The 22825-nt window shown below is 61.3% G+C and overlaps 1 protein-coding gene across 2 annotated transcripts; it reads left to right on the top strand.

Annotated features, from left to right (window-relative positions):
* Positions 1–270: 270 nt before the first annotated feature.
* On the top strand, positions 271–21546 carry PRRX2 (paired related homeobox 2). Of its 2 annotated transcripts, none has more exons than XM_080562351.1 (4): positions 271–564; positions 17994–18178; positions 18312–18490; positions 19016–21546. In XM_080562351.1, the coding sequence occupies exons 1-4, from the start codon at positions 321–323 to the stop codon at positions 19131–19133; spliced, it is 726 nt and encodes a 241-aa protein (XP_080418477.1). In that variant the 5' UTR covers positions 271–320; the 3' UTR covers positions 19134–21546. The 2 variants fall into 2 exon arrangements, with proteins under 2 accessions (XP_080418477.1, XP_080418476.1); XM_080562350.1 differs by having other exon boundaries at positions 278–564; positions 18998–21546.
* Positions 21547–22825: the final 1279 nt, after the last annotated feature.

The raw sequence follows: 22825 nt of genomic DNA, 5'->3' as shown, positions 1-22825 counted from the left end.
GGCGAGGGGCGAGGGGCCGCCCCGCTCGGCTCGGAGCAGGGGCGTTTGTTTGAACAGCTCCAGAGCAAAGAGCAGGGGAAAAAAGTTTGGGCTGGGAGCGTGGTTTTTTTCCCCAGACGTCAGCACAAGGCGGAACAGGGGCTGGGGAGGGAGCCGGACTCGCAGGGCAGCCGGGATTTTTTTTTTTTTTGCCTTTTTTTTTAATTTATTATTATTTTCTTTTTTTATATTATTATTTATTTGGAGGGAGGGGGGGGGTGGAGAAGGGGAAGGGGCCGGGGAGCGGCCCGGCACCTCGGGGTGGGCTGGGGGTGGGAGCCATGGACTCGGCGCCAGCCTTCGCCATGGACAAGCCGTTCGCCCCCGGCACCGTGCGCGGTCCGGAGCCTCCCGAAAACCCCCAGGGCCGGAAAAACTTCAGCGTGAGCCACCTCCTCGACCTGGAGGAGGTGGCGGCCGGCATGAACGGGGCCCCCCCCGCCGGCCCCCCACCCGCCGGGGGCGGCAAGGCGATGCCGGAGCCGTCGGGAGGCAGCAGCGGCAGCGAAGCAGCGCCCCAGGACGGTGAGTGCCGCCGCCCCGGGATGTCCCCCCCCCCCGGCCCCGACAGCCCTGGGGTTAGGGTGACCCCCCCTGCACCCCTTTACCCCCCCCCCCCCCTCCGGGTTACGGCCCGTGGGCAGCGCCGAGCACGGGGGGAAAAAGGGGCTCGGGGTCCCCCCGAGGACGGGGGTGGGGGGGGGCGGGATGGGGGGCGAGGATGTGGCGGGGGGAGGCTGGGGGGGGCCGTCGGAGGGGTGGGCGACCGGGGTGTGGGGGGGTCCGGGATGCCGGTGGGAGAGGAGCCGCCGCCGCCCCGAAAGTCCCCGACGGCTGGGACGGGGGGACACAGAGCCCGGGGACAGCGGGGACAGGGGGACACCGCGCCGGGGGGGGAGGCACCGGGCACCGGAGCTCGTGGGGGGGGGACACGGGCAGGGCACCGGCCGGGGACACCGTGCCGGGGGCTTGGGGGCACCGCCGCCACCGGGCGTGCCGGCTGCGGGCCGGTGCCGAGCTCCCTCCCGGTGCTTGCCGGGGCTGCGAGGCTGCGCCCCCCCCTCCCGGGTCTCCCCGGGTCGGTTTCTGCACCCCGGGAGCGGAGGCGGCCCCGGGGGGGGAGCGGGGGGGACCGGCCCCGGGACCGGCCTTTGTCCGTGCGCTCCCCCCCTGGGCCAAGAGGTGGGAGCCGGTGGGAGCCGGTGCAGCCCCCGGAGCGCAGCCCCCGGAGCGGGTCTCATCCTGCCCCGGGATGCTGGGGCCGGGGCTGGGGCCGGGAAACGGCCCGGTACCCCCCGGGTCTCGTCCGGTCCGAGCAGGAGGAGCGCTTGTACCGGGACAAACCCGCTCCACCCAGGCGCATCCCGGCTCCGGAGCGAGCAGGATCGGCCCCGTCCCTGCTGCACAGCCCCGCTCCTGGGGTACCTGGAAGCCCCCCCCCGAGTCCCCTCGGGGTGGTGGAAAGGAGAAGGGGCTGGGGAGCCTCGGGGTGGTGGCGCAGCCCCAAAACCTGCTGCCAGGCTGGGCTCGGGTACCCCCGGCTTGTTCCGCGCCCTGCCCAGGGCCTGACCCGTGCCTGGCCAGGGGAAGGGGGCTCAGCCCCCCCAGAGCTGCAGCGAGGGGTCCCGATGGGAGCAGGGTGCACCCCGTGCCCCCTCCTTGTGTGCACCTTGGGGCCGAAGCACCCTTCTTGGCCCCCCATTTATTCCCTGCACAACCTCCTTCCTCCGCAGGCAGAGCCCCCAGAGCCCCCCGCCCTGCTCGGGGTGCTGAGGGCTGGGTGCTGCTTTTTGGGATGGTTTCAGGTACTTTTGGTGGTGTTTTCCGTCCTCCTTCCCCTTCCCTGGGCGTTTGTTTGTGCTTCTTACATTGGCTTTGGGACCGTGGGGAAGTTTTTGCCTGGTGATGGGATCATACAGGGGGGCTGCCGGCAGCACGGGGTGGGCACAACTTTCGGACACCCATCCTGTCCCGCAGCAGCAACTCATCTCAGGGGGCTATTTGCAAAAGGGCAGAGAAATTACCGCACTGCTGAAATCCCAGCACACCCCAAAGGGGCTCAGCGGCAACCAGGGGTGATGCAAGTACCAGAGAGAGAGCCGAGGGGGCTGGCTGATCCTCACCAGCCCATTTTTTACCCTAAAAGCCCATTCCTCCTGGGGCAGAGGCCCCGTGGGTTTTGGCGCACTGATCCTGGCACCGCTGGACCAGGGGGATGCTTCCCGTTGGCACCTGCTTCTGCAAAGGCATGGGGACAAAGACACCGTCGGCATCTGGGATGCACCGGCAGCGCATGTGGGAATGGAAACCTTTCTCCCCACAATCCCACCTGGAGAGGGAAATACCTGAGCGACGGGAGCTGAAAGCAGCAGGAAGACAAGCACGGAAACGGGGAGAGAAAACCCCCGTGCATGAACACACTGCCGTGTGGGACCGTTACCACCGACACTGCTGGATCTGGGATGCACTTTCCGAAGTCGGGATGGGGAAACACCAAACCCCACGCGAACGCCCTGCCCTTGCGAGCATCAGATCTCGCTACGCATCTGCGATGCTTTCGGCATCAGCGTGATGACAGCAGAGGAACTTCTCCTGGTAGCGCTAGCTTTTATCGTCACCCTAAAGCGAAACAGGCTCCTGGCGTCTTCTCTCATCTTCACCATCACTTTTTTTTTTTCCTCCTACCGGGTGCAGGTTTGGAGCCCCCCGGGTTGGTGGCAGCAGGTTAATTGTCAGTGCAAACGGGCCCCGCATCTGACTGTGTCTCCGCAGGCTGCGGCTCTGCGTCTGGCTGGGCTGCGGTTATTGGGGTCACTGCGCTGCTGGGCTGTAGAAAGGGTGGCCCCAAACCTGCTGCGGGCACCCCCCTCCTCCGTGCAGGGCTCACCATGGCCTGGGGATGCTGGAAAATATTGAGGCAGGTTTTATGCTTTGATGAGGAAGATTTGGGCCCTCCTTGCCCTCCCTCAGCACCCCAAGTCCCTCAGCCCTATATCTGGGTTCCCGGGCTGCTCAGCCCCCGCCCCAAACCGGCCCCGAGGGCACCCAGCGCATCCTTGCCGAGGGCCGGGCGCAGATATCAGCCGTGCAACACGTTTGTCCCAAAAGGTAAGAGGCAGAAATCCCACAAGCCAGGCAGGACAGCGGCAGAGGAAATGCCACGGGGGGCAGCGAGGACTCGTCCCCGTCCCCGTCCCGTCCTCCCCCGGAGCGGCGCGGCAGCCTCCCGGCGAAAACCTTCCGCACAACTTCTGAGGTCTTGAAAGCTTGTTCACCTCCTTTCATTAGACTAACAAATAATGTGTAACGCGAAACATCTGTTAACAACAGCCCTTAATGTTCTCAAGATGATAAAGCAGGAGGGTAATTTTAGCCAGCAGGCCCTGACTGATGGCTTTTCAAACAATGAGCGGCCTTTTGGTGCTGCCTGCGGATGGGAGAGGGTCGGGCGCTGGCTCCGGCAGACGCTTTTGGGGCTGGCTGGGAGCTGGGTGCGAGCCACCGGTGTGATGGGCTCGGGGAGGGGCTGCGGCCCCGTGGGAGCATCCCCAAGTTGGGTGTTCAGGGTTGGGTGGGGGGAAAGGTGCCCGTTGCCTGCCCGATGTGATATTTTGGCCAGTCCCGGCAGTGAGATGGGAGCGTGCGATGGGACGGGGCCAGGTGGCAGCCCCAGGCACCCCACCAGCAGGTCCAGACCCTTCCTCGCCCCATCCCCTTGTTGGGAAATGGGGGGGAAGAATTGCCCTTGGTCCCGCGATGAAGCAGGGAGAGGCTGCACCCGAAGGGGCAGAAGGGGTTACGGTGATGGATGTTACAGAAAATCGGCTTTAATTACACAAACAAGGACAGATGAAAAAGGAGAGGTGAAGCAGGGGCTTGGTGACAGCAAGACACAAAAAGGGACTTGCTTTTGGGGTCAAACGCTGGCCAGCTGTCCCAAGCAGTCCCAAAATTTCCCGGGGTCCTAGTTCACAAAACACGTTTGTGCCGTGCCTGTCCTGCCTTCCCAAACGCTGCTCGTCCCCACCAGGCGGGGGCACAGCTCAGGGACACCTCCGCTGCTGGAAAAGGGTTGGTTTGTGCCCGTGAGGCCCTGGGAGCTGCCTTCCCTGGGGTGTTTGTGCACATCCTGGGCTGCAGTTAGGGACAGCATCATTAACTCGTGGCCAACCCCTGAGCCTGGCCCAGGGGAGTACAGGCCCCTGGGGACTGGCACATCTCAGCCCTAAAACTGCTGAAATTTCCCCTTTGCCTCCCCCGGGGGGCTTCTGGCTGATGTCTGCAGATGCTCAGCAGGGGCTGGGGGTGTCAGCACCCCGCTTCACCCCCCCTTTGAGCCTGCACAGGAACCGCGAGCCTCCTGCATGGGGCCTTTTGGGGACTGTCCCTGCACAGAGCTGGGACGGGTGGCACCCGCCGGGGGGGCCGGGGGAGGCGAGCTGCCTCGGTCCTTGTAAGGCCAGCACAGCCAGCACAGGCGGCACACGGGGCTGGGGCAGGAGCAAAACTCACGTGGCCGTGGCATCCAGGGGCTGCGTGCCACCATCGCTGTCCCCAGGGCGTGGGGACATCTCCTGCCCTGCAGGGAGGGATGCAAACCCCAGGGCATGGGGGTTGTGTCCACGCAGGGGTGCTGTCTGTGGAGCTGGGGGGGGGGCAGCACAGCCAGGCTGGGTGCCCAAGCCCAGCACTCACCCAGAGGTGCAGCATCCGTCGTGCAGGTTGATTAACTGCCAATTAATCATGGTCGACTTCGCAGATGGGATCCGAGCGCATCCCGGTCACAGAAATAATGGGGAGGACCCACCTCGGCCCTAACCCCCAGCCTGCAGCACAGACCCTACAGCCATACACCCCCTCCCCAGAAGGTCACCCCACATATTGCCATGGGACCCCCCATCCTGCCTGGTGGTTCCACGGGTGCGGTGGGACAGGTCCCCAGGTCTTGTGCATCCAAAAACCCTGCAAACCACCCTGAAAGAGCACAAACCACTGCCAGGTGCGGGCAAGGAGAAACCCCAGCTACAAACGGGGTTTCTGGCGTAGGTACCCCGGTACCACCGCTCCCTGCTTCCCCATCCTCCTCCAGCCCCCAAGGGTGCCACAAGCTCACCATCACCCTCCTCCTGCGGGCTGGGAGGGTGCGTGCAGCCCCCGGCTGCTTTCAAGCCCTTACAGACTGGTGGCACCTGGGCCCCAATTTGGGTGAGATTTGCCCACAAATGGGCTGAATGCCCCCACCTGGGCTCCAGGACCCCCTCCCAACGTGCACACTTTGCAGCTCGGGGACCTGCAGCCCCAGGCAGTGGTGCTGTGCGCTCGCAGCCCTTCCCGGTGAAGAAACACCAGCACGTGTCGTGCAGCGTTTGCACGGCTCTGTGGGGCTGCTCGCATCTGTGCCAGGGGAGAGGGAGCCACTGCCGTGGGGAGAAGAGAAAAAATCCTAAACCAAGTGCCTGGAAATTCCCCTTTCCCCCCCGCGTTGTTGTGATTTTTCTCCCCTCTGCGTCCCCAGCGAGCCGGGTTTTCAGTGGCACCGCCGCAGGGGATGCTCCTTCCCACCTCCTTTCCAGCAAGAAACGGGTGTGAAAACCTTTTCTTGGCAGGGTCCGGAGGGGACAGGGGGGTCCTGCATGCTTTGGGGACACGGGGCTTTGCCCTGCTCCATCGGGAGTCCCCCCAGCAGCTCCGGGTGCCCGGTGCCGCCGTGTCCAGCCCAGGAGGAGCCAGGGCACGGGGACACCTTGCCCGCCCCCCCGGGCTGTTATGTCTAGCATGACCAGGAACAGCTCAGTGCAAGACTATTTCCCCTCTCTTTTTGGGCTGTTATTTCAGGGAACGGGGCTGATTCACAGGAAAAATATGAAATTTTCGGCTCCGCACGGCCAAGATGGGCGAATTTCAACGAATCAGCATTTTAAGAGAGCCTGGGCGTGTGTCTGTAGCTGGGAGGCTGATGAAATGATTTAGGGCTTTGAGGCTGCCTGGTTAGAAACCCTTCCTCTCTCCCAGGGAGCGGGGCGATCGCCCCCTTTCCCAGGGCTGCTTTCCTCCGGCAATGGGCAATTCCTCCCCCCCCCCCGGGGGCTGTGAAATAATTGAGCAGAAAGGACGGGGTTGGAGGCAGGATGGGGCCCGGGTGCTTTGCTGCGGTTAAGCCCCTGGTGGCTCGGGGCTGGCAGAGCCTGGGCGTCCCCCGGGCTGGCACCGTGTCCCTGCCTGCGGCGCGCTCGGCAGGAGCAGCAGCTGGAAGGATTTATCCTGCGGGGGGTGGCGAGGCTGGGACAGCATCCCTGTGCCACGGGGGAAGCCCGGAGCATCCTGTAAAATGCCAGGGTCGGGGGCTGAGCTGGGAATGGAGAGGGGTTTAGCTCAGGGAGAACACGGATCAGTTTTATCCCAGCTGGAAAAAGCAGCAGGGAAGAGGGAACAAGCTCCGGGCATCGGTGGCCGGGGGCAACCATCCCCTGAGTGGGGCCGGCGATGGCCAGGGAGGATGGGGACAGGCAGCCCTCCTGCTGGGAAGGGACTGCCTTGGGCTTTCAGGGCGAGATCTGTCACCCGCTTACTGCCGTGCTTCAGAACTGGGTTGTTTTTTCACTGGACGCCCCCAAATTTCTGAGAATTTGTTAAAAAAACCCCTTGCCCTCGAGGCATTCCCAGCCCAAGGGACGCGTGGCTGCGGGCGACCTTCCCACGGCGTACCGAAACCGTCAGCATCCCTCGCTGCCCCCAGGGACCACCCCCCCGGCACAGGGACCGGGGGATGCTGCGGGGGGACAGGACCCTCCTGCGTGTCCCCGGGTGGGGTGGGGGATAAAGGGGACGCTGGCTCTGGAGGGGCTGGCGAGATCGCCCCGTCCTGGGGCAGGGGACACCTCTGGGGACCCCAGGAGGACAAGCAGGGTCCTTACTGGGGGACCGGGCTGTGCCTGGCACCGGGCTGCAAACAGCAGCTCGCCGGGCGGGCGCTAATTAAGCAGGGGACCTAACGAGGCCGCCGCACTGCTCCTGCCCCCGGGGTTGGGGGGACAGCGGGCGGGCTGGGGGAGCGGGAGCGAAGCCGCCGGGGGGCTCCGGAGTCTTCAGAGAGCGGCAGCGCCAGCCGCCGGCCCCCTCCCCTTCCCTCCTCTTCCCCCTTTGGAGCGCATATAATAAAGCAGCTTTTCAGCTGCGGCTGCAGTGATAGATCAGGAAGAATTGTATGAGTCTATTAAAGTCTGTGTGTCTCTGAATGGAGACTGTGGCTAAGCCAGGCGCCAGGCTCTCGCATTGAACCAGATGTGTGGAGGCGCCATCCTTTCCAGCCACTGAATCTGAGAGGCTGCAGGCTTCACACGCAAGGAAACTGGAGTGCACATGGCAGGGGAGCCGGGGGAGCGCCGGGGAGCACATGGCAGCGCTGGCGCAAGCGGGGCGCAGGGGAAAGGGGGGGCAGAGCCCGGCCCCAGGGTGGGGAAGCACCCGCGGGACAAAGCTGGAGCGGGGGCATCCTGGCCGTGGTGGTGCCTGGCCGAGGTGTGGGCTGCTCCCCAGGGCCTGAGGGGGTGTTAAGGGGGGGCGGAATTGCACCCTGAGGTGTGTGGGGCATGGCGGGGTTGGGGGGGTGAATTGCACCGCGAGGTGTACAGAGCGTAGTGGGGTTTTAGGGGTTGGCATTGCACCCCGAGTTGTACAGAGCGTGGTGGTTTTTTTGGGGGTGGCATCACAACCCCGAGCTGCACAGGGCACGGCAGTGTTGTGGGGTGCGTTGCACCGTGAGATCTACAGAGCACGGTGGTTTTTTGGGGGGGTGGCATCACACCCCAAGCTGTACGGAACATGGCTCTTTGGGGGGGGGTGCATTGCACCCTGAGCTGTACAGAGCACGGTGGTTTTTAGGGGGTGGCATCACACCCTGAGCTATACTGAACCGTGACATTTTTTTGGGGGTGGCATCATACCCCAAGCTGTACAGACCATGGCATTTTTGGGGGGGTGGCATCACAACCCCAAGCTATCCAGAGCACGGCAGTGTTTGCGAGCGGGTTGCGCTGCCCCCTGAGCTGTGCAGGAGGTTGATGGGGGGGTTACCTTGCTCCCCGAGCTGTGCAGGGCATGGCAGTGGTACGGGGGGGGCTGCACTGCACCCCGAGTCGTGCAGGGGGGCTGTGTTGTACCCCAAGTCATGCAGGACACTGCAGGGCCACTGCGGGAGAGTTGCACCGAACCCTGAGCCGTGCAGGCGCTGCAAGAGGGACGGGAACATCACAGCGCAGCCCCTTTGTGCCAGAGATTGGGGAGCGTTGATGCGGGTGCATCCCATTGCACCCCAAATCGGGGGGATTGGCGATGGGGGAGCCCCGCATCGCGCCCCGAGCCCTGCACAGCCGTGGCCGTGGGACGCTCCCTCCGCCCTGATTTCACTTTCGCAGCCCCGGCCGGCCACATGTCTGTAATTTGGGGGTTGTAAATACCTCAGGGGGATTCCTAAATTAAAAAAATAACTGTTTTCGTTTAAATTAAAAGACACTGCAGCATTTCTATTAGTATTAGAGGTTTATGAAACCTAAAACAAATGTCAGAACTGAACTACCAGGCACCGTCCCCTCGGTGTGCGTTGGCTCCGGCACCGCCAGGGTACCCATCAGGTTGTACGTTTTAATGAGATTCATAGAAGAGAACCCAGAGGTTGCTGAATGGTGCCCCAGGACCCCAAACAGCAGCCCCAGTGTGTCCCCCACTGAGCTCCTGGATGGGTTTTGGGGTCCCAAGCACGGCAAGAAGGTGCTTGGGCTCCCCAGGGAGCCAGAGGGGACGGCGCTGGTGTGATGAACGTGAGGGTCTCGGCTCTGCCACGCTTTGCAGAGCAGGACCGCGAAGCAGCCCCCCTACCCCAACACCTCCAAGCCCCCACCCCAGCATCACCCCGCAGCCAGCACCTGCCCCTGGGATCCTGATCCAGGACCCTGCGCGTTAACCTGGAAACGGTTAAATGGGCTGGGTTTAGAAAAAAAAAAAAAGGAAAAAAAAAGAAAAAAGAAAAAAGATACGAGCCACTTATTAAAATGAATGTTTTACAATAAATTTGGCGAGAGGCCACCGACCTCAAATGAAAACCAGACCGAAGGACAGCAATTCTGCTGGCTGGCGAGGGTTTCCAGGATGAATGCGTGTGCAGGCGCCCACGGGGTGCTCCTCGGAGCGGGGGGACGGGGGGGGACGGGTTCCCCAACGGCACCTTGTGCCCAGCCCTCGCCCACCCAGACGTGCCAGTGGCCCTGTCCTGGCACCGTGACCCATGGCCGTGGGCTGCGGGGTGGGTTTTGGCAGGTGCTGGTGTCGGTGCTTGCTGATGACACGGGCGCTCGGTGGCATCTCAGCCCCCAGCTGGCCTCAGAAAAGAGGAGAGAGGCAGACGGGTGCCAGGGGCCGGTCCCGGTGCCCAGAGCTGGCCTGAGGGGGGGGTCCCACGGGGTTTGCGTCGTCCCCCCCAGTCCACGCACGCCCTCTTCCCCCCCCGTCTTGGCAATGACCCTGATGCAATTAGGTCTGCGCTCTAACCTGGAGGGCTGGTGTTGGGTTTCAGTGCCAGATGCCATTGGGGCTGGCTTGCTACGGGTTTTTGCTTATTAAATTTCAAGAAACCACCTTTTTTTTTTTTTTTTTCTTTTTCTTTTTTTTTGCCGGGGGTGGAGAGGAAGGCTGCGATTGCCATGCCAGGGGGCTCTGGCTGGGAGCCAGCCCCCTACATAGCGTTCCTGCTACGCAGCCATCGCTGATTATTTTTATTTTCTAAGCACCGTGCAAAAACTCCCCGGGCGCTATCCACGCCGGGACGGGCAGGGCACCCGTGCCCCCCCTGAGGAAAACCACTTTGTAGTCAGAGCAGAGTTTTCAGTGGGGCTTCGCAGTCGCAGGCGGGTGCTGCTGCCCGGGTTGGTGCTGCACGAGTCTCGTTAGCGTTAATTAGCTACACGTGCCCAGTGCCCTGCTGGGAGACTGCGTAACCTGGTACGGCAGGCGAGCGGTGTTAGCACCTCTGTGGCTGCGGCGGGGGAGCTGCGGGGTCACGGTTCTGGATGCACCAAGTGGGTCTGAAAGTGGTTGTGCCTGTGGGGTGGGAGGGAAGCAGCATACGGCCCCATAAGCCTTAGTGCAGGATGGTGGGGTCTGTCCCAGTATCGTCCATCCCAGTATCATCCATCCCAGTATCATCAGTCATAGCAATGTCCGTCCCGTCCCATCCCATCCCATCCCATCCCATCCCATCCCATCCCATCCCATCCCATCCCATCCCATCCCATCCCATCCCATCCCATCCCCATCCCATCCCCATCCCCATCCCCATCCCATCCCCATCCCCATCCCCATCCCATCCCATCCCATCCCATCCCATCCCCATCCCATCCCATCCCCATCCCCATCCCCATCCCATCCCATCCCATCCCATCCCCATCCCCATCCCCATCCCATCCCATCCCATCCCATCCCATCCCCATCCCCATCCCCATCCCATCCCATCCCATCCCATCCCATCCCCATCCCCATCCCCATCCCCATCCCCATCCCATCCCATCCCATCCCATCCCATCCCCATCCCATCCCATCCCCATCCCCATCCCCATCCCCATCCCCATCCCCATCCCATCCCCACCCCATCCCATCCCATCCCATCCCATCCCATCCCATCCCATCCCATCCCATCCCATCCCACCCCATCCCATCCCCATCCCATCCCCATCCCCATCCCATCCCATCCCACCCCATCCCACCCCATCCCATCCCCATCCCATCCCCATCCCATCCCCATCCCCATCCCCATCCCCATCCCCATCCCCATCCCCATCCCCATCCCCACCCCACCCCATCCCATCCCATCCTGCAGTGCCTGTCCCCTCTGCCCACCCTGGGACGGACCCCGCAGTCCCCCGAGGTCCCAAACCTCCCCATTTCTGCAGCTTTCTCCTCCCTCGGTCCCTGATTTCTCGCGCGCCGCAGCAGCCCGCTCCCACATCTGTTAGCCATCACGGTGCTGCCAGGCCCCGCGCTCAGCTATTTTCCCGCACGGCACCGGCGGCGCTGGTGAAGCCGAGAGGCTGCGCCCCGGGTGGGTGCCCGGGGGGCCCCTTGGCAGGGCGATGCAGCAGCCCGGGGCTCAGCACAGACCCGGCGCTGGGCTCTTCCCACCACCAGCAGCTCTCCTGGCTGGCAGATGAAGGCAAAATTCCACCCCCCCCCCCACCCCGTGAATGCCTCCTGGCCGGGGAGGCTCCCCACCGGAGGCTGGGGCAGAGCCAGCGCCTTTTGTTGGCCCGCAGGCCCCCGCCGCGGGGGCTGGCAGTTTTGCGGGAGAACAAAATTAAAAATTCCCGGTCCCCCGTTGCTTCTGTGCTGCTCAGCGCTTGGCCTGGCTCAGCACCATGAACCCGCCGCGGCGCAGCTCCGGCCACGAGCGTCCCCCCAGAGGAGCCCCCCCCGTCCGGTGCGTGCTCTGCGAGCACCCTTGGGCACAGCCCCACCACACGCACCGCGTCCTTACAGCCTCCATATCTGCCTTTTGACCCATTTGGGGCGTTTTCAAGGGACGTCCCACAGCGGGAACGGCACCGAGGAGTTTTTTTTGGGCTCTGTGTGCCCCCAGCCCCAGCCAGGAGCCCTGACCCCCCCGAGTCGCTGAGCTCTCTCTGTGCCGCCGGAGAAAGCGGGGTGCAGGATGAGTGCTTATTTATTTACCGGGCGCTGTGTTCTGGTAGCAGCCAGCAGCTCAGGCGAGTTGTGCAAGCGAGGCACGCCCAGAGCAGCCTGGAGGACAAATGAAAACCCCTCGGTGCGCAGAAAGCGCCCGGCCCCGGCCGCGCAGCTCCTGCCACCAATGGGGACACCAGCTCCGCTCCGTCCCCACGGGGACCTGGCACGAGGGAGGTGATGGTTGGAGATGGCACGGCCATTGGGTGCCTCCTCTGCTCCTGAAAGCCTCCGCGAGGCCGGGCTGACCGTGGGCATGGGAGGGAATTCTTTGTGTGCGCCCAAGGGAGCCCGAGGGATGCATGAGGTCGGTGCCCGGGGCTGGTGCCACCCATCACCGCGGTCTGACGGAGCCTTGCGGCCCTGCCTGGGGAGTTTTGTGTCCCCACTGGGGTTGTTCTGGGGAAGGGAAGGGCAGGACCAGGCCCTCGTCCCCGAGGCAATCCAACGAGTGGCCAGGGATCGCTCCGGTGGAGAGCTGGAGGAAATCCCAGGCTTCATCTTTCAGGGCGTCCTCCCCAAATCACAGCAGCCAGGTCATCTCCCGGCTGCCCCACTGCCTGTCTCCTTGTCCCCTCCTCGCTGTGACACCTCCCGATCTCGTTCCTCCGGCGCGCTTGGGTTTGCAGCAGAAAAATCACCGCCTCTTCTGGAGAGCTGACTCCGAGCTGCAAGCGTGGCTGCTGCGGGGCTCGGACCGTCCCTACGAGACGCGGCATCCCATGGGACTGGGCTGCTCCTTTCCAGCTTCGTTCCGGCCCCCACACCCCGTAACCCTCACGGTCCCATGAGGTGCCATGAGCCAAAACCGAGGTGACCATGGCTTTGGTGACACACAGCAGCCGACGGAGGGTTTCGAGCGCAGGCCGGGCACATCCCCGCGGGGATGCCGGACGAGGTCCTGCTGCCCTTTCCCCAGAACCTTCCCCAGGTTCCCCGCAGCACCGGCGGGCAGGACCCTGCCGAAACGCGGGCGTCTGCGGCGCTGGGTGGCTGCTGGCTGGTGCGGCGGCAGCTCCATAACCATAAAACAGCTGGCTGCTGCCTGTCAGTGAGCAGAGGCTAAGACCCTCCCGGGACAGCCTTGGCCTCTTTCTTGGTACAGGCTTTCGCTGCTCCTTTTTAACGGAGACACTTTTCCCCCAGCAAAACTGGCAGCCTGTAAAAACGTGTCAGCGTTTCAGTTTTTTCACAATTAATGAGGTGAAACATCCTCGGAAACATTTCGCTGTAATGTTTCTCCGGTAGCTGAGACTTGCCCCTCTCTTAAATTTTTCATGTAGGCCACTTGAGCCGGGAAAGTTTCCTTCGGACTCAGCACATTTGGACCCCCCCAGGTCTCCCTGGCCTCCCCCTGAGGCTGAGGCTTTGCTGGGGTTTTGGGGGAGCTGGGGCTGCTCTGGAGGCGCAGGGAGAGGCGGCGGGATGGGGCAGGGGCTGGAGACCTGTGTTGAGAGCAGGAGAGCCCAGAGGAGGGCTGGCAGCCCCGGGACGCCCCGAGAGCTTGGAGTGGGGCTGGCAGCCCCGGGACACCCCGTCCCCATGCCCATGGGGTGGTCCTGGGGTGGGTTTGGGCGATGCAGCATCGCCCTGAGCAAAGCTGGGAGCTGGCACCCCGGGGCTGGTGGCCCCAAGGGTTTCTCTGCGGGAGCTTCCAGCTGCTCCTCACCTTCCCTGGGCTTTTGGAGATGATTTGGGGAGATCGGAGGGGGGGTGCTTCCCAGCATCGCTTCTGCCACCAGCCCTGTGCCTCCTGCTTCCCATGGAGGGGGACAGACCCCTCTCCGCGCCCCCATCCTTCACCCAGCTCCGTTCAGAACACAGACCCAATGTCCCCAGCTGCTTCGGGCAGCTCGGCTGCAAGTTACGGGAAAAAAAGGATCCGGAGCAGGGGGGGGAAACCCCCAGGGGGAGAAATTCCCGGAGCAGAGAGCTCTGCTCACGCCTCCCGGCGCGACCCCAAGGGCAGCGCTTCCTCCCCGATTACGGGGCTGCGAGGAACAAGTTAACCGGCCGCGCACGGACGTCATCGCTGGAGCCTCCTCGCTTCCCCCGAGTATATAAAGGGATGAAGGCGGTCCACATGTTTACCGAGAGAGAGACCATGGGAGAAACGAAAGACATTGTTTTTCCAAAGGATTTCTTGGCTGTAAAAGGCCTCCACCACCCTGCGGCTTCCCTGATGAAGGCCCAGCGTTAATTTGTTAAATCCACATCAAGTGCCCGGAGAACCAGTTGTTTATTTTTGCTAATTCAGCCGGCCGAGATCAAATTGGGGTTTTATTTGTTAAGGATAAACCTTAATTAATAAAAGCTATTTATTTGGTTAGAGCCGGCCGCAGCCTGAGGGTCAGATATGCCGTGATCATTATTTCAAGTAAAACAAACCTAAAACGTCTCTCAACAGTTTGAAAAACGTAGAAACTTAGAGGGCTGAATTTATTTGTCTTAGGAAGAATTTACAGCTAATTCCCTCCAGGCTATTTCAACCCTTAAATTATACCCAAGAAGAAGAAAGAAAGAAAAAAAAAATGCCGTTCCAGGAGGAGCAGGAAAGTAAATGGTACGGCAGATTTGATCATCTGGCTGGGGGGTGGGGGGTGGAATTTAAGGCTTAAAAGGTCCTTGGCAAATGCCTTGCAAATAAATGGAACGTGTGAAATAATTTAACGGCAGACAACTGCGGCCGGGCCGGGGCTCGGGGTCGGCGCTGCGATGGAAAATGGAAAGCATGGGAGGAGAGGGAGCACCGAAATCCGTCCGGAGGGTGGGGAGGATGCTGCGAGCATCCCTGTGAGGCCAGCACTGGCCTGGAGCTGGGGACAGCCCCACGGTCCTAAATCCAAGCTGGAGCCCGGGTGGAAACCCAGCACGAATCACCAATTTATAGCCCTTGATGTCTGCTGGTCTGGGGCTCCCGCAGCCCGGCACGTCGTTTCTGCAGAAAACGAGTCGAAGCACGGGGGAAAAGGGCAAGAGGCGGAAAAGCAGGCTTGCTCCGTGCTCAGCTAAACCAACACGGCTCTGACCCAGCAGCGCTGGGGCCACTGCTTCTGCAAATGGGCCACAACCACGCGCTCCCCCCTTCCCCTGCGGCGGGGCCGTTCTCCGGCAGCACGCGGTCCTGGCGGGGCTCCTGCCCTCGTCAGTGCGCTTTGGGGCACCACTGGGGGTCCCGAAGTGATTTTGGGGACGCCTGTGCCGGCAGCCCCGGGGCTTGGCCCCATTGGGACGTGTCGTGCCGTGAGCCATGGGGCTGTGCGAGATGCTGAGCCCCCCTCCGCCCTCCCCAGTGCCATCCTTTGCTGGGCGGTAACGTTGTTCCCCTGTTTTCCCCCCTTCCCCGTGTTTTTTTTTTTTTTCCCCTTCAACGGAAATTGTAATCAGTGGAAGGTAAATACACCGAGGCGAGGGGGTTGCTCAGAGGTCCCCTCTGACCTCTGGCTTGGACAATCAACCGAAGCCCCAGCCACGCCGCTGGCAGCCCCCCCAGGTTACAAGTGACAAACGCGGAGGCTCAGCTTTCACCAAAACCTCCCCCCAGCCTCCCCAGGCGAGGCTTCGGGGGCAAAAGAAATTCAGCGTCGAGCTGTTTTTGACTTCGGGCAATTGCGACTCTTATTCTTGGAAGCCCATCAGAGTGCAGAAAGGTTTTCTGATTCTGCCGTGAGGGTTTCGGTGAATTTGGTTAAATCTGATTCACTCCGGCTGGCGACGGGGTGGCAGCGGGTCTTTGGGCTTCATGGTGGCAGTGACGTGGGGACGGGACCCAACCTGACCCCATCTGTGCTCCCTGGGTGCTTTGTGGTGCTCGTTTTCATGAAGCTGACTCAGGTTATGAAGGTGTCCCTTATAGGAGCGATCCATCCCAGCTCTGCATGCTGTGAGAGTCAACTTAAGCAAGCCCTTCTCCTCCTTTTTCATTTTTTTTTTCCAGTTCAGGATGGGCGAGAGCAGCCATCGCTTATGGAAAAGTCCTATAGCCAGAATTTTAACCGGGAGGAAATCAAATGGGGTTCATAAATTTTATTTATACATTTAATAGCGGTCTGTTGAAACCATTGCCTGGAGCCAGCTGGGCGGGGGCAGCGGGGGACAGCACTTTCTGACCCAAACCCTGGTCCCACACTTCTCCAGGAGCCTCCAAAGTGAGCACAACCCACGAGCAGGCGCCGCTCGCCCGCTCCGTCCCGCATGTCCTTCCCGGCCCGTGGCCCTGATTCGGTCCCAGGCTCCCAAAAAACTCAGGGACAACCACGGCCGGACTCCATGTATTTTAATCCAGCGGCTCGTTAGCTCGCTGAAGGAAAACAGGACCAAAAAAGGAGTTTAACTAAAAGGGGCAACTGGAAAGCGGAGACTGGCAGAACATTTGAAGCGGCAGAAACAAGGGCTGGAGGGAATCTGGGGAATTTTATTTGTGAGCCTTTACGCCAACCACAGCGAGGGGCAGCCTGCGTTCTCCCAGGCAGAAGAAGGGCCCCAAACCCACACGTATCACCAGCACGACACCGACCACAACGTCTTTGCCCTACCTAGAAGCCCACATCCCACCTACAGCAGCACGGGCAGCTCTCAGCCCAGCACACGGTCAACCAAGGTCAAAACGCACCTGGAGCATGATAAGAGACGGTGGCTGAAGCAATGCCACGGGGGTTGGACGGAGCTGCTTGTCCTCCTGGCCATCCCCTCCAGCCCCAGGATGCTTTTTCTTCCCCACGGTCCCAGCAGCTTGGCCCCATCATGGCCAAAATGTTGCAGCATCCCTGTGTGCACCCAGGGACTGGGTACGGTGCCGTGTCCCTGCGCCCCCTGCTTGGTCCCCCTGTGGGTCATGGTGCTGGAGGCATCCCTGGTACTCCCAGACCCTGCCTCTGGTCCTCGTGTGGCCAAGCACTGGAAAATTGACCTGCTCCTTCCAGGCCATGGCCAGCAATGGAAATAACCGACCTGCAGCCCCTCCTGTTCTGCCGCATCCCTCCGAGCCATTCGTGTTTCAGGGCGGGCCGCCCCGGAGCGTGATGTACAAAGGGACCCGAGGGGCTTGGTGGAGAGCTTGCTGGCAGAGGTTTCACAGCTTGAGCTATTCAGAATTAAGGGCCAAGAAGGGTTTTTTTGGCCTTAAGATCTTGGAACATGTAGTTTCCTCCTGCTCAACAGCTCGGTGGTGTCTTGAAGCAGGAGAGTTAAGATCCCTTCCAGTAGATTTTGTTACTTGCTCGTGTATCGTCTGAAAACGCTGCACGTCTATTTAATAAGTATCAGGATAGCTTATTAGCAAGTATTTGTTTCTTCAGCACAGACAGGGAGCAGTAATTCCTGCCATCGTGGCCTCTGCACTGATACAGAACAGAAAACCCGAATATAACCCTGCTATGAATCAGAGCGATGCCATAAAACTATTAACATTTCAAATAATTCCCAAATACTTTCCCACCAGTAGGTACAGATTGGATCCAGATGCTTTATTAATGGAAAAAATAATTACCCAGTACCTCCGTAAGGAAGATCAGCAGCACGACGCGTTTCCCATGAAGCCTTTGCAGGCAGCAGGCCGGGTATCAGAAAAAAATCTTCACAAACTTGCCTAAACCTGAGGATCTAGTGACAAAGAGGGGATTAATCCCGGCCTGGCGGAGAGCCCAAGATCAATAGGGAGAAATGAAGCTACACCCTCTGCTCCATGCTTCCACGAGCCAGCGGAGGCTGAAACAGACACGGGGGGAGCTGAGCCCCAAGGGACGCGGTCGTGTTTCTCCCTGGCTGCACGGTTGAGGTTTGGGGAGCATTGAGGTTTTGGCTGCGGGATGGTGTTGCTCCAGTGGAGCTCCGGAGGCTGCTGGAGGTGGGAGCTGAGCCCCAGATCTCGGAGAGGTGTTGGTGCCGAACCTCGGTTTAGGAAGGTTTAGGAAGGGCCGAGCCCAGAACACCTCTGAGGTCTGGGTTCGGGACGAGCGCTGCCCCACGGGAGTCTCTGGAGGCTGGCAGCAGAAATCAGACCCCGAAGGGATTTAGCCAGGCATGAGGACACCAAAGGTGCTGGGTTTAACCCCAAACTACAGCAGGTCCCAAAATAGGCTTGGATTCTCGTGAAGGCTGCGGGGTTGTGTGCATGTGGCCATCACACGTGCCCAGGGGATCGGGGCTGGTCCTGAGCAGCTCCGCACAGAGGAGCCTGGTGGGGTCTGTGGGATCTCACGGGGCCTCTTCTGCGATGTCCCCCCCAGGCGAGAGCCTGAGCCCGAGCCGTGGGGCGGCCAAGAGGAAGAAGAAGCAGAGGAGGAACCGCACCACGTTCAACAGCAGCCAGCTCCAGGCTCTGGAGAGAGTCTTCGAGAGGACGCACTACCCCGACGCCTTCGTGCGGGAGGAGCTGGCCAGGAGGGTGAACCTCAGCGAGGCGAGGGTCCAGGTGAGCGCAGGTTTGTGAGGCAGAAGAAGAACCCCTCTGCCTTCCTCCCCCGCACACCACCAGGGTCTGGGTGGGGGGAGGGACACCGGGGATATCCTCAGGATCCCACTAATGCCTCCCCTTCCCCGTGCAGGTCTGGTTTCAGAACCGGAGGGCCAAGTTCCGCCGTAACGAGAGGGCGATGCTGGCCAACAGGTCAGCGTCGCTCCTCAAGTCCTACAGCCAAGAAGCCGCCATCGAGCAGCCCATGGCACCGCGGCCCACGGCGCTCAGCCCCGAGTACCTCTCCTGGACCAGCACCTCCCCGTACAGGTGGGTGCAGGCACCGACAAGGACAGGGCACCGGGGCAGGGACCATCCCCACCTCCGGGGCAGCCCCGTGCTGCTGCCAAGGACACAGGGAGCTTTGCAGGGGCCAAAGGAGCCAGGGGCAGGAGCTCACCGGGGTTTGTTCTGGGAACCCACACCAGCCCTGCCTGCACATCCTCTGCCCCCTGCAGAGCAGCCTCCATGCATTTTGGGGCCAGGGGGGGCCTGGTCCCCACGAGGGGCCCTCCTGGCCTCGCGCTGACCCTTCCCACATCTCGGCACAGGGGGTGGAGCGGGTCCCTTTGGTTCCCAGCTCTCCAAAAGCCAGAGGCAGGCTCTCCTGGCACATACTTCGAGGGGTTCCCACATGCGTCCAGCCACATAAAAATGCCGGAGCCTTGACTGCTCTTGTGGGAGATGCCTAAGAGGGAGCAGCCGATGAGGGCTGGGAAGCTGGCAGGGCGCGGGGGCTCCTCGGCCGTGCCTCATTCCTCCCCGCTCCCCCTGCAGCACTGTGCCGTCCTACAGCTCCAGCGGGACCGCGACGCCCACCCAAGGGGTGAACATGGCCAACAGCATTGCCAGCCTGCGCCTCAAAGCCAAAGAGTTCAGCCTCCATCAGAACCAGGTGCCGACCGTGAACTGACCGGGGGAAACCCCCCTGTGGCCTCATCCAGGACGCAGCGTGGGGTCCTGCACCGGCCGGCACGACCCCGCCGCCCGCCCGCCCCGTGTGCCGCCCACCCGACGGCTCAGCACCTCTCCTCTCCTCTCCTCTTCCCTTTTGAAGGTAGAGTCAAGTCCCAGTCTGAAGTGGCACATAATTATAGCCACATATGGAGCAAACTTGGTTAGAAACTTGCTTTTCCGCACACCCTTATAATAAAGGCTATATATACACACACATACCCCCTGCACGCTCTTCGAGGACAAACAGACTTGCCAAGCGAACAAGAATTTGCTTCCAAACATGGAAGGATCTTGGACTTTTGGATTTGACCAATTTGGGTATCTTGCCCGGAGAGCCAAAGAGTTATTGGGTCTTCTCCTCCCGCAGGGCCGGCACGCAGCGCCGGGAGGATCACGAAGCTGTGCGAGGCCGATCTTTAGGGCCCCCCCTTTGTGCTGGGCTGCCACCCGCGGCGCTCGCCCGTGCGGCCAAAGCCGACCCGTGCCTTCGCCTCCTTGTGCATCGCCAGCCGTGGGGCTCGGCAGAGACTTTTGCAAGCCAAAGGCTCTTTCCCAGTGCCTGTGCCACCGGGCTCTGCCCCTCCCCAGAGGAGTGAGTGGGGTTGGAGCATCCCAAAATCCTCACCGGGAGCCCTCGAGCTGTGGGGGGACATCGCCGCACCCCGGCCAGGCACCACCGCCCCACGGCCGTGGGTTTGCCAGCAATTCTGCAGAGCCCCAGGTCATTGAACCGTCCCAGGGAAAGAGAAAATTGGAAAAAGCTGTTGGTTTCAGCTGAGTAGGCGGCTCCCGGTGCTTCGTGCCAACGGCAGAGCCGGCTTCGTCTTCCGGAGGCACAGCCTCCCCAGCGGCAGCTCCGCAGATGTGCCGCGGAGCCCGCGGCCGGAGGCTCCATGGGGCATTTTTGTGTTTGTGCCGAAAGGAAATGGTTTCCCCCTCGCCCCACCCCAGCACGCAGCCGAACAAGGGGGCTCCGTTTTGCAAAGCGGGCCCGGGGGAGGCAGCCTCACCCCGGGCCTCCAACACCCACGTCACAGCGATGCAGGACGAGCTGGTGGTGGGGTGGTGGAGGTTGGAGCCCAGGGACAGCGTCCTCGGGAGGCCACGGAACCCCCTGCAAGGAGCAGCAGCAGCCCAGTGCCAGGTTGGATGGGTGGAGAAGGCACCAGCCCTGCCTCTGCAGAAGGGCTTCACCCAGCCGGGCCGGTGGAGCAAATACCAAGCGGACAAATCTCAGAATCACAGAATTGTAGGGGTTGGAAGGGACCTCGAGAGATTACCACTGAAACACAGCAGCAGAACCCAGGGTGAACGCAGCGATCACTGAGATAAGCACGCACCAGTGCGCAAAGCCAAGGCCAAAAGCACCCAAACCCCTCGCGTGCCCACCCGAGAGCATCCTGTCCCACTTTCCCCAGGGCTCTGGCTGCAGCCCTGCATGGTTCCCAGCGGTGACACCAGGACCTCGGGGACACCCCAGGTGGTGCCTGCCCGGGGGCTTCACCCAGTGCCTGGAACCCCCACGGCAGCCGAGCTGGGGGCAAGCCTGGCCCCTAACCTGCTCCAACCTCCCTGCCCCATGCTCTGCAGCCGGCGGGGGCACAGCCAACACCGCCCACCCCTCCTGGAGGTACAGTCACCTCAATGGGGGTACAGCCACCCCAAATGCCCAACCTGAGCCCCTAGTCCTTCTTTTCCCCCCTGTGCTCAGTGGGAAGGACACGGCTCCCCGGATAGCCACAGGGAGACACCGCAGGGACCTCGTAGAGCTGCTGGGGTGGGGGCAGGTTCCCCGTAGAGCAAACCCCCCCCCCCCAGGAACAGCTCCGGGGCAGGGGGGCGAGGGGGTCCCATTCCCATGGAAAGCACGGGGCTCTTTTTCCAGTTGTACGAGATGAAACCACAGGGATATAAATGTCGCTGCCTCTTTGTGAGCATTAATGAAAATAAACCCATCTAATAGTTTGCAGATGCCGTTTCTGTAAACCTAAAAAAAGCAGGGAATAAATATTTCTTCACTAAATATCTATATGTATATATATATTTGAAAACATTCGTTCCTAATCTTCGGGCCCCTCCTTCGCCACGCTCTTGGCAGCTTATCACGGATTGTCAGTCAGCGTCGAAGGCTCACCGAGACGAGACGCAAATTGCACCCACGGAGGGATATCAGGACGGAGGAATTAGTGTAACCTGAGCTTGCTCTCTCCCTTTCTATTTGTACATTTCAATTACTTGTAACAAGATCCACGGTGGATTTTTAATTTTTTTTTTTTTTTGCATGTCTGTGTTTTTGGAAATTTTTTGTAAGGTTTTTGTAAAAACAACTCTTGTGAAATAATGGAGGAATAAATATTTTACTGAGTAGAGACTTGTCTGCACACGGGACGGGGATGTGGCTGCTCCCCTACCTGCCCTGGCCAAGTGGCACCTCGCAGCCCCCCGGGGCTGGTGAGGGTTTCTCTGCCCAGGGCTGCTGTTCATGCCAGGAGCTGCTGCAGGTCCCCCGGAAGGCTTTGAAGGATGGGGAGAAGCCCCATCTGCCTTCACACCTTCCCCTCTTCAGACCCAAATTGCATCCTGGGGTCCCCATTGGTCCCTGCACCCCGGGAGAGGGGCAGGGGGGAGCACGCTGGGGGGTCCCATGGAGCCAGGGGACCTCGGTCCCGCAGCTGAGCCCTGTCCTCAGGCTGGGGATGCTCACCCCGGTGGTAGGAGGTGACCAAAGTCAGCCTATCAAAGGCCCCACATAACAGCCAGCTGCAGCACCTTGCCAGGTCCATCTTGGCTCATTACATGGCCATGAGCGTGGGCTATGAAGGGAAAGAAGCATCCAAGAGGTGGGCTCAGCTCGCTTTTCCCCTTTGAGATCCAAGCTGGGAGCAGCAGAACTACCAGCACCTGCCCCCAGCAGCCTGCAGACCTCCCTGGAGCAGCAGCTCACGTCCCCCAGCAGCAGGCCAAGGGGCTGAGATGGGACGAGGCCAGCAGCAGCTGGCAGACCCCTGGCTGCTACGTTGTCAGGTCAAACCCAGCGTCACAAATGGGGGTGGAAGCCTCCGACCACTAATTGATGTTCCACAGATGTCATGGAAGAGCATCTGTTACAGAAGTCCTGTCCACCCAGGATGAGCGTTTGTCTGCAGGCACAGCAAAGACCAGAAAAGTACACAGATTTGGGAGCCAAGAGAACAGGCAGAAAGATCTGGACCTTCCTGGAGAACTGGAGGAGAACTTGAGCTAAGGAGGTGGCCTCCTGCGCTCTCATTGCAGCCACGTGCTGATCCCAAGGACATTGACTTGGTAGGGGCTGAGCATCACCAGGAGCAGGAGTCAGCACCAAACCCAGCTCCATCCTGTGCACCAAGGCAGGCGCTAGCCTGATGAATCAGACCCAGCACTGACAGCTGGTGAATGTAAGGACCAGAAGGGCAGGAATAAGGCACCAGCTCTCACAGGGCTCCAAAACGCAGGAGGACAGCAAAGGTGACACTGAGCGGTCCCGGCCAATGCTGCCTGCAGGAAGATCCAGGCCGTGGTGGTGCTGAGCCACAAAGCAGCAGTGGTGCAATGCCAAGGGGTGAGATGTGCCCAGGGAAACCACCTGAAGCACCTTGCTGCTGCTCACGGCATCGGACTCCCACAGAC

This window comes from Anser brachyrhynchus, assembly GCF_964034855.1.
Source record: "Anser brachyrhynchus genome assembly, chromosome: 19".
In the NCBI taxonomy this organism is placed as follows: Eukaryota; Metazoa; Chordata; class Aves; order Anseriformes; family Anatidae; genus Anser; species Anser brachyrhynchus.
Note: the sequence above shows the minus strand (reverse complement) of the source record. Positions and strands in the feature narration are given on the sequence as shown.

Excerpts from the sequence above, each read along its gene's own strand:
- PRRX2 (XM_080562350.1), top strand. The coding sequence starts at position 321 with ATGGACTCGGCGCCAGCCTTCGCCATGGACAAGCCGTTCGCCCCCGGC. Across the intron at positions 565-17,993 it reads CGAAGCAGCGCCCCAGGACG|GCGAGAGCCTGAGCCCGAGC; the intron begins GTGAGTGCCGCC and ends TGTCCCCCCCAG. Across the intron at positions 18,491-18,997 it reads ACCAGCACCTCCCCGTACAG|CACTGTGCCGTCCTACAGCT; the intron begins GTGGGTGCAGGC and ends CTCCCCCTGCAG.